The sequence below is a fragment of the Episyrphus balteatus genome, chromosome 2, assembly GCF_945859705.1.
Source record: "Episyrphus balteatus chromosome 2, idEpiBalt1.1, whole genome shotgun sequence".
Taxonomy (NCBI): Eukaryota; Metazoa; Arthropoda; class Insecta; order Diptera; family Syrphidae; genus Episyrphus; species Episyrphus balteatus.
The window spans coordinates 31,864,907-31,876,322 of record NC_079135.1 but is presented as its reverse complement, the minus strand read 5'-3'; the positions used below and the strand labels follow the sequence as shown (position 1 = coordinate 31,876,322).

Sequence of the window (11,416 nt, the reverse complement as noted above, 5' to 3'; positions counted from 1 at the left end):
AGAAAATGGCGTCACTTTTTTGTGGTGGCTGCCATGGTTAATCGATTTAAAAGACGTTATCACGTCAAAAAAATTATAAAATTTTTGTTTCCTAGATGCATAGGTCTGTTCACTGTGAACTCATATCTGTAAACCAAAATTTGGTTCGATACTCTGGTCTGCAGATATCTGCCTCAGAATGTAAGAAAAAACAATGTTTTGGTGCAAATAACTCAGAAACCAAACCTCCAAGAAACTTTTGGTTTTCAGTTATGAATAGAGCTTTAAGAGACCTTTCTTTAATGTCTAACTCGATGAATTTGGAGGAATTTTTTTCGGCCAGGGGTTAGCCTTGAATTTTTCTCAAAAATAAAAAATAAGCCTAAATGAAGCAAAGAAGTTGCGAAGTCGCGTTTACTTCGAAAAAAACTTGGTACTACCTACTACCTTTTTACCCAAATGATACAGGTCGCATTTGATAACAAATGAAACCTAAAAAGCAAGGGACTAAAAGTTAGGTATACTGAAATATTGATTAAACTTGATTGTTTTTTTTTTTTTTTATTTCCATAATGTCTGAATATTTTTGAGCTTAATGTTATTATTTAAGATGATGGTGTAATAAAAGCTTATAATAACAAAATTCATTTCGGGTTCAAAGTACGAAAATTATACCAAACCAATGATTCAAAATTAATGAATAACTTGCATAAATACTAGATGTAAGTGCGATATCTTTCTAATGAATTATTGTGGAGTGGCGCATTATTGTCTGGCACGATTTTCCACAACGTAAATACCTAGTAGTGGTCATTAATGTTGATGTGATTTCAAAGATAGTGTGATTCTAAATAAATTCGAATAACTTCGAATTACTCTTCCGATTTGCTTTATATTTACATTTAAATAACTGCAATATTTATAATAGGAGAAATGTGTAAAAGCTGTTTTATTTTTAATTTTGTTAGACTTTAAAAGAAAACATAGTTCGTTTTTATCTAAAATATAAATTGCACGACTGGGTCCCATGAACTTGATCTTTGAGTTCAAATTGCTTACATTTTTAAAACATTTATAGATGATTTTACAAATTTGATAAATGTACAATGTACATATACAATGAAAACCACATTGATTTAACTATTATTCGGAATGATTTTGCGTTGAAGATGAACAATTCAAAATCAACGTGGAAAATAGGTTAATTTTTGATGGTTTCGTATCTTAAAGTCACATAAATCAAAGTAGTTCAACTTTAAATCAACAACGTTTCAACTTCAATTTATTTTTTCCCTCAGTGTAATGAAAAAAAAAGAAATTAAAAAAAAACATAACATATGTATTTTCTTCAAAGGAAAAAACACCAAAAACGAATTTGAGCTCAAAAAAAGTATGCAAAAGTATAATTTATTTAATTAAGATGCATTTAAAAAAACAAACATCAACTTTTTATATAAGGTTGGAAGGTATGCATTTTTCTAGCAATTATTAATCTACATCCAAAATTTAAAAAAAAATCTAGTTTTCGAAATTTTGATTTAAAATAAAAAAACCTTTTTTACAAAAATCCAAAATTATTTTTTCAAAATTTTATTTTTGATTTAATTAGATAGCCCAGGGAAATTAGTAATTTAAATCGCATTTTTCGCGGGACAAAATTTTTTTCATGGAATGTGTTCGGGTGGTTGCCCTTATCATAAAAGTCAATTTGTTGGGAAAATTGGAGGTTGGGAACAGCCGCCATCTTGGAAAAGAGATTGGTATCGTTTTTATTGAATAGCTCCATTGTTATTCATTTTAACAAAAAATGACAAAGGTAAGACTTATTAACAATAAAATTATCTAAGAAATGATATACAAAACAATTCCATGAGTTGATTAAATAAAATTTTATAGTTGGTCAAAGTGCGGGTTTGTATCGCAAGGTTGGGACAAAATGACATTTTTTCATATATCTGACGAACTTTTGATTTGTTTGGATAATTCTTTATGAATGAATTGTTGTACTTATAATTACCTATAAAATGAGCCCACAATCGTTATTGTCACCATCGTATTGTAGAAGTAATCTAACTCCGAAACTCTCCATGTACTAGTCCAAAGTAAGAAAAAAGCTGTTTTTTTGCTAGTAGGCCGAGAAAATTTTGGGAGTAGAGGTAAAACCAAAATATAAGTACGCAGTTTTGCAGCCATACGCGTGTTAATATCGATTTCAAAGGTCTGACAACTCTAATTTTGTGCTTTATACAGTTTTTGGGGGGTTAAATAACGTAAGTTTTCCAGTTAATGTGAATGGGCTAAATTTATACTATTTGAAATTATAAATGTACAAGCTGATGCTCTTTTATTTTTCCTAAATCTAGACACCCCAATCTTGAGGATGTGACCAATAGAACTCAAGATATAAGCCGTTTATACGATTATGTTTTAGAGGCTTTTTTGTTTCGATTTTTGTTTGTTTATTTGAATTGAAAAGCCTGATATGGTTAGTTAAAAAAGCTTATATCGTGAGTTCTATTAACCTCATAGCAAAGATTGAGGTGTCCAGATTTAGGAAAAATAAAAGAGCATCAGCTTGTATATTTATAATTTCAAATAGTATAAATTTAGCCCATTCACGTTAATTGGAAAACGTACGTTATTTAACCCCCCAAAAACCGTATAAAACACAAAATTAGAGTTATCAGACCTTTGAAATCGACATTAACACGCGTATGGCTGCATAACTGCGTACTTGTATTTTGGTTAAACCTCTACTCCCAAAATTTTCTCGGCCTACTAGCAAAAAACTAGCTTTTTTCTCACTTTTGACTAGTACATGGAGAGTTTCGGAGTTGGATTACTTCTACAATACGATGGTTACAATAACGATTGTGGGCTCATTTTATAGGTAATTATAAGTATTATAATTCATTCTTGAAGAATTATCCAAACAAATCAAAAGTTCGTCAGATATATGAACAAATGTCATTTTGTCCCAACCTTGCGAAACAAACCCGCACTTTGACGAACTGTAAAATTTTATTTAATCAACTCACGGAATTGTTTTGTATATCATTTTTTAGATAATTTTATTGTTGATAAGTCTTACCTTTGTCATTTTTTGTTAAAATGAATAACAATGGAGCTATTCAATAAAAACGATACCAATCTCTTTTCCAAGATGGCGGCTGTTCCCAACCTCCAATTTTCCCAACAAATTGACTTTTATGATAAGGGCAACCACCCGAACACATTCCATGAAAAAAATTTTGTCCCTCGAAAAATGCGATTTCATGCCCATATTTTGACTAATTTCCCTGAGCTAAGAACGAAATAAATGGTTTGATTTACAAAATTTCGTTGAAATTCAATCAGTCGTTTATGAGAAATTCAGAATTTATAGCAGGATATTTACCATCAAACAAAATATCAGTTTTAAACAGGCGAGTAAAACCAAAAATATATTTTTTAGGTGTAGTTCAGACTTAAGGTTTATTTTATTGATTTTGCACGAACTGTCACTAATTGAGACTTCTTAACTAAATTTTTTGCCTTCACTATGAATAGCGTACCGCTTGTTTCGTGCGATCCAATCGTGCACTATGTTGTATAGTCTATAGTATGAATCATTTATTTTCAAAACATGATAAGTTGATGATTTCAAATTTTTAGGAGAAGAAAAAAACGTTCTATTTTCTTTTGTTAAGTGTAGCAAAATATATAAAAAATATATTTTGTAGAACTTTTACCTAGCTACAGAATATCGTTTGGTATTTACTTTTTGGACCGATTGTTTAAAAGATAAAAAATAAAAACGATTTTGGACTTATCATACTTTGAAAATAGAAGAATGTGAAATTAGTTTTAAAATGAATATACGATTTTTTTAAAGCCTCAGTCTATCAAACAATTGCTTTTAGGAATAGAATATAATAGGTGTGTTTTTTATTACCACCGGGCTTAACAAAAAAAACGCATCGGGACTTAACCTGAAATCTTGGCAGCACTGTATATTGAATGTTCCGAAAACACAAGACACAAAAAATATTTAGACTTGTCATATTTTTCGCTTTCGAGTTTTTCCTTTATTTTCATGTTTGTTTTACAAAAAAAATACAATAATGTATGCTAGTAAACCTAGTTAAATACATTTTATCATTCCAAACGTGAGTTTTCACGTTTGTAAACAAATTCTAAACAATTTCTGAAAAAATTAGTTTGGTAGCACAGATTTAAAACTGTTCAAAAAGTTAAGCCCACCGGGCTGATTGTTGTTGTATTTAACATGTAAATTGCTTAGCCCCGACTGCGTTTTTTTTGTCCAGTTAAGACCAGTTGTAATAAAAAACACACCTAATGTTTCGAGTAGTTATTTTACTTGAAAGACGCTTTCAACTTAAGATTTTGAGTCAGTAGTAAGCTTCTCTATGTGTAGTCAATTACCTACTCATAAAAAAGTTGCTGTTTATTTTCAAAAGATGATAAGTCCGGGACTTTTATGATGTTTTGACAATAAATTTTTTTTTCGCTTAAGCCTGGTACGCTGCTCGCGCTAAATTTTAGCCGAGATAAAATTCCCATACAAGTTATCGATAATTTGTATGGGATCCATTCTAGCTCAGATAAAATTTTTCGATAATTTGTATGGGAGCTAAAATTTAGCGCGAGCAGCGTACCAGGCTTTAGCTGTAAAATCGAATATAGACTGAGTAGATGCTTTATATTTTGAAGGCAGGTGTGGTTATCCCCAAAGAACATATTCAGTTAAAAAAACGAATTTTGAAAAAAAGTGGACTTATCATGTTTTGAAAATAAACGATTCAGTTATAGTCGTGATAAGAATAAAAACATATGGTTCTAGAATAATTTGATAAACGTCAACACTTCCATATACGCATAGGAAAAGTCACTTAAGTTTCCAAGAAACTGGTCAACAAAATTAGCCAACCATAGTTTTGCGTAATTTAATTATATTTTTTTGATGGCATGTAACCAAAAGATAAACATTTTTTACAATTGGTTTTAACAAAAAGTTATATTCACTAGTTTTTAATCGATTTAGTTAGAATTTAAATATTCACGGATGAGTTGCGTGCAATTAATTAAACTTCTAATGAATTTTAAATGAATTTCCACAGATTGATGAAGAGATTTAATGAATCATTAGCCACACAGAGTTGTCGTAGAAATTTAGTAATTTTTCATAAAACACACATTTCGTCTCTGTTATCTTCTTTCTCACTTACAGTGTGATTACTAATTAGTCAATTTCATGCAAATTCTTAAACCAGTCTCTACATAAGAATTTTATTTCATTGGATTTTCTGTAGAAAATGCATTTGTTATATGACTTCTATTTTTGTTGAGCGCACAAGCTATTGCAATTGATGCCGGCCGGTAATGAAATGTATAAACTTAAAAGCTTTTAGTTACGGAGGGTTAGTATTAAAAAGTTAATTGCTTCGAGCACAACACAAACTTGGACCTTTCAGTTCATAAACAAATGGCAGTTGCTGCAGGAACTTCAGGAATTCTAAGGAGGTCTTTACACAAAATAATGGCGGAAGGCTCAGTTTCCTGTTCAAAAAATTTCCCTACAAAGGAGGTTTGTTAAATAAAACAAAAAAAAATATTTTGGCTTTACTGATAATTTTTTAAAAATCGATTTTAGTTTGAAGAAATTAAATTTAACGTTCCTTGGGGACATATAGCTGGCAAGTGGTATGGCCCGAGAAATACACGGCCTATAGTCGGGTTCCATGGATGGCAGGATAACGCCGGAACATTCGACACAATCGCTCCTCTTCTACCATCACATATCGGGTTTTTAGCCATCGACTTACCTGGCCACGGACTATCTTCCTGGCTTCCAGAAGGCTGCTCCTATCATTCCGTAGACTATGTAACTTTTGTGCTCACCCTAATGCGCGAATTCGGTTGGGATAAAATTTCAATGCTTTGTCATTCGATGAGTTCCATAAATGGATTCGTATTCAGTTCCTTATTTCCTGAGAAATGTGACTTATACATAGCTTTGGATATCCTTAAACCAGTTTTGCAACCAAAAGACATTCTTGTGAAAGGTGTTGCCGAAAAATTGGAGACATTGTTGAAAATTTCCGAGCGAAAACTTAACAAATCAGAACCACCTAGTTATGAATTTGAACAATTGGTAGATCGAGTGCATGAAGGATCTGGTAAATCTATAAACAAAGACTTTTGCCAATTTATTTTGAAACGAAACATTCAACCATCGGCAAAAGATCCAACGAAATTTTGCTTCACTCGAGACGAACGATTAAAGTCTTTGCTGTTTTATGCCCTGCCACAAGATATTGTTTGTGATTTGGCAGCAAGGATCACTTGTCCTCATTTATTTATTAAAGCCCTACAAGGACCTTACTACGAGCCAAAGTCGAATTACGATGAAGTGATAAATGTATTAACAAAGAAACCAACATTTGAGTACCATCAGATAGATGGAACTCATCATGTGCACTTGAATGAACCAAAGAAAGTAGCTGATATTATTAATCCTTTTATCAATAAGTATAGACCTCAATAGGAGGAAACTTGTATTGTTTTTGTATAGTATTTTAGAGAATTAAGATTTTTTTTAATAAACTTAACATCACGAATGTGAATTTTGTGATAACCTAAATGTATTTTGTTGTCATTTATTGTTTAAAAAAAAAGTAAGTACGCCACAGGGTTATTTGAGTTTAATCACCACACCAACTTGATTCACCCAGAACAATTACAACATCATAAGATATATTCCCATCACACAGAGTACAAAGATCAATTTTTCCAACGTTCTATATGATTCAAAGCGACCGACGATGATGTCGTCACTTTTTGATCGTGTGGCCTGACGAGTTTCTCGACTATTCCTGAGAAGTGTGTTCTTTTATACGGAATTCCCCGGTTTTGTATAATATTCTACAGTTAACAGTCACTTGGGTTAGTACCTACTCGGGCTACTTCAATGACTGAACTCAGAGAAAATTATTTATAAATTGAGCTTTTGGAGAGTTCTAAAGAAAAATGTTTATCTTGTGTGTGTAGGAAGGAAGAATCATTGTTTGTTTAAAATTTCGAACTTTTTATTTATACGTTTTTAAAACGTTTTTTTAACGTGATGTTTAAACATTATCTCAAGTTTTTCTATTATTTACAAATAGTTGAAGCCAGGTTTGCGTCAACACGAGTTTCTAGAAATTTTAGTGACACGAGCTCGTTTAAATTCTCAACGTAAAACGTTTCGCATTCATCGCAATAATTCAAATAGATACAAGATAATAAGAATAAGTTTAAATTTACATTAATATAAAATTAATTATATTAATTGCTTCTAATGTTGTATCTTGCATGCAAAAAATAATATGATTAATCTATTAATTTATTGAAATTCAATTGAATGTGGTTTTTGTATTTTTTTGTCTGAATACAAATATAAATAGATTTCAAATTAACAATTCAAAATTATGTAATTATTATTTGCAATGATTGTACCGTTCATACAAAGCCGCGTTTTTTCTAATACTCAGTAGATACTCATTTTTTTTTATTTTATTCGAAAAATAAAAACAAATTACAGAAGTAGGTAAATATTTGTTTTGTTTTTATTTTTAAAGAAAATGAGTAACTAGTGAGTTGTAGAAAAACAAGGGGTTAAATTATTTATTAGCACTTTTTCAATTTCCTTGAAGTTTTTGTTCAATCCATAAGCTTTGATAGTGAACTAGTTTTTATCTTATTTGCTATCATACTTCCTAATGACTCTTTGTAGAACAATTTGGGGAATGCCCGAGTTCATATTTGTAAAATATAGGCAAATTTTAAAAATAAGCATTCTATTTAGGAGTAACTACTTTTAGCCCTCTTCTAGTCTTTTTAAGGAGAATTTTCACTGTAAAACCGGTCATAAATCCTAGTTAAAAAATTTTGAAAGAAATCCACTGAATTTTTTTTTTTTATTTTACCTAAATAATTAAGCTATTATAAACTTTTTTTTGTAATCCATAATAAACAACATTTTTGGAAAATTTTGATTCTAAATTATATTAAGGTATTCATTAAGATTTTGTGTAAAAAAAATCGTTGAAATCGAAAAAAGCAGTTTTTGAAATTTAAAAAATTTTAAAAAGAAAGCATTTTATGCTTACATATCTTCTTCAAGTTTCAAAATTGCAAAACATGCTTCTAAACATTTTATTAATATCTGTATATTACTTGAATAGCCCCCTGCCTTAACCCAAATCAATAAATTAATCTTAGAAATTTTAGTTTTTAAAAACAGTAAAATAACAATTTTCTTACCGATGAAAAAAAAAATGTTACGCATACGCCCCAGTTAACCAATACATATGTTACTTCATTTAAGGGCATTGATATTTGTATATAAGATATGACAAATAGCTTCTAGCGTTAAGGTCAAGTTGAAATATCTGTCACATTTTAGTATTATCGCATTAGTTTAATGTGGCGTATACGTAACATTTTCAAAAACTAGTACGAAAATTGTTATTTTATTGTTTTTTAAGAATTTTGTGTGGTCTAATATTATTTTATTTAATTGTCATTCTTCCATAAGTAATATTTAACGTATTTCAAATTTTTATTTTACAAATTCTTTGGGCTGATTCGAATAACTTAGCATCGTATGTTCAACCGTTGTTATAATAATTAAATATTTATTGGTGTAAAAAAGACCATCCTATTGTCTAATACGTCATTAATTGATATTTAAAAAGACCGTAACATGATATGTCTAATGTCTTTTCATTAAGATCGATCTTATTAGTAAATACTACTTTCCATCTTTATTCATGACATGAAAGCAAAGTAGTAATACAAGTTCATTAACATACTTGAATTTAGCTATTTAGACGTAGACCTAGTGCAAGTGCACTAGAATTGGGTTTATCCAACGATTGATTGAATGGCGCAAAAAGTCTAGATGCACCAACAAGATTGCTAAAAACGTAACAAATAAAATGCACGACTGGGTCGCACGTACTTGCTCTTGTAGTTCACAGTATCTTTATCTTAAATATCTATTGGAAATTTAAGATTTTGTAGAAAAAAATAAAAAAAAAAAAAAAATCAAAAGTTTGAAAATTAAATTAAAAATTTCTTTTTTCAAAAATGTTTTTAAAAATATTTTTTTTTTTTACATTTTATACTTAATGATCTGTGTAAATTTTAAATAAAATAACTAATGCTTTGATGAAATATATGAATTTAAAAAATATGTCAATTTTTGAAAAACGGCAACGAAAAACGGGTCTAGGGAATTACGTAAAAATCATCTGTACCAAGTTTCAAGCAAATCCATTAATCCGTTTAGGCCCTAGCTCGATGTACAGTCCATCGCACAGACGCACAGACCGACGGATGGCATGACGAAAACCACTTTTTTGATCTTCTCCATCATCGTAATGTTGGTTTTGATTAAAACCTCGATTTTTTTTTTCTACACGAAACCAATACTTGCCCTATAGAGCAAGTAAAAATATAAATAAACATTCGGCATAAATTACCGCATCCATAACCAGAAATCGTGTGCATCGTATTTTCAGCCCAACCAACCATAACCTTGTACAATTACGTTTTTTGTTTTGCAAAATTTCTCAGAACAAATCGAATGTTTATCAACAAAAACCTATGATGCTGTTAGAACACAATGCACTTTTTTCATAGAATACCCAAGTCCATTGTATGCTTCGCTGTAATTCTCATATACATTTACATTGTGCGTACTTATCTACCAGGAATAATTAAAATAGAATTTGAGCGAACAAAATAATTCTCTTTAAAATAAGCTTTTTAATAATTCTTGAATTCTAAGAAAATACTCTATTTTGAAATTCCCTCGCCGTCAATTCGCATTAATTTATGCATAAAACTAATGCACGTGGGGTATCCCCATCTAGAAATACTCTTTCCCAAACACAAGACTTTTAAAGCTTTTAGAAGCTGAATGCAAGTATTTAAACAGAATGCTCAGTGCTTAGAAGTTCAGTCTACATTACAACACCGTTTTGAATCAACTTGTATTAAATCTATAAAATATGTCGTCTGCTTCGAATGTTTCACGACTTTTGCGAAAGTCCCTTCATGGATTACAAAGGGATAATAAGAAGTCCCATTCAACACACTGGTTAGAGGCTATAAGCAAAGAATTCACTGTACCATCAGCATCCTATTCAACACACTGGTTAGAAGCTATAAGCAAAGAGTTCGCTGTACCTCCAACAACTAATTTCGCTACAAAAGATGTAAGTTATTTTGAATAAAATGTATAATCCAACAGAAATTTGAAAATTTGTTTAAATTTTCAGTATGAAGAAATCAAATTTAACGTTCCTTGGGGTCACATAGCTGGCAAATGGTATGGCCCAAAAAACACACGGCCTATAGTCGGTTTCCATGGCTGGCAGGATAACGCCGGCACCTTTGACACAATTGCTCCACTATTGCCATCACATGTTGGATTTTTAGCCATCGATCTACCCGGCCATGGCTTGTCTTCATGGCTGCCAAATGGTTGCACATACCACGCTGTAGACTATGTAACATTCGTCCTGACTTTAATGCGAGAATTCGGATGGGATAAGATTTCAATGATTTGCCATTCGATGAGTGCTATAAATGGATTCGTATTCAGTTCCTTATATCCAGATAAATGTGACATGTACATTGCTCTGGATATCCTTAAACCATTTTTGCGTTCAAAAGAAGTACTCATTAGTACTGTTGGCGAGCGTCTAGAAACACTACTCAAAGTAAACGAAAGAAATCGCAGCAACAAACAGCCACCTAGTTATGATTTTGATGAATTAGTAGAGAAGTTGCATGAAGGATCTGGGAAATCAATCAACAAAGACTGTTGTCAGTTTATACTAAACAGGAATATTAAACCTTCTGCCAATGATCCAACAAAATTTAGTTTTACTCGAGATGATCGATTGAAGTCTTTGTTGTTTTATGCCCTACCACAGGAATTAGTTTGTGATATGGCACAAAGAATCACCTGCCCGCATTTATTCATCAAAGCTCTACGAGCACCTTACTATGAGGATAAATCAAATTATGACGAAGTGATAAATGTACTGACACAAAAACCAAATTTTGAATATCACCAAATAGATGGAACACATCATGTGCATTTGAATGAACCAGAAAGAATAGCTGATATTATAAATCCATTTATTAACAAACATAGGCCACAATAAAATTAGATTTTAAGATTATTTATTTATTAATTGGAGCGTTTTATTTTGATTATTTTGATATTTCAACTTTGCATCGTGACTTTTTGTTTTCTCTATTCGATAACCATCTCAGCACCAAGATTTGTTTTTATCAAAATAAGGTTTAGTGGTTGCATGGTTTTTGCAATACTTTGATGAATATCTTTTTTTTTTTTGTTCATTTGATTAAAATTACT

At 30.8% G+C, this 11,416-nt stretch overlaps 2 protein-coding genes across 2 annotated transcripts; both read left to right on the top strand.

Moving 5' to 3' along the window:
• Positions 1-5,347: 5,347 nt before the first annotated feature.
• LOC129908704 (probable serine hydrolase) lies at positions 5,348-6,622 on the top strand. The gene is made up of 2 exons (XM_055985401.1): positions 5,348-5,566; positions 5,633-6,622. The coding sequence occupies exons 1-2, from the start codon at positions 5,465-5,467 to the stop codon at positions 6,524-6,526; spliced, it is 996 nt and encodes a 331-aa protein (XP_055841376.1). The 5' UTR covers positions 5,348-5,464; the 3' UTR covers positions 6,527-6,622.
• Positions 6,623-9,978: 3,356 nt separating this feature from the next.
• Positions 9,979-11,231, top strand: LOC129908702 (probable serine hydrolase). The gene is made up of 2 exons (XM_055985399.1): positions 9,979-10,244; positions 10,308-11,231. Exons 1-2 carry the CDS (start codon positions 10,038-10,040, stop codon positions 11,199-11,201), a joined length of 1,101 nt encoding a protein of 366 aa, XP_055841374.1. The 5' UTR covers positions 9,979-10,037; the 3' UTR covers positions 11,202-11,231.
• Positions 11,232-11,416: the final 185 nt, after the last annotated feature.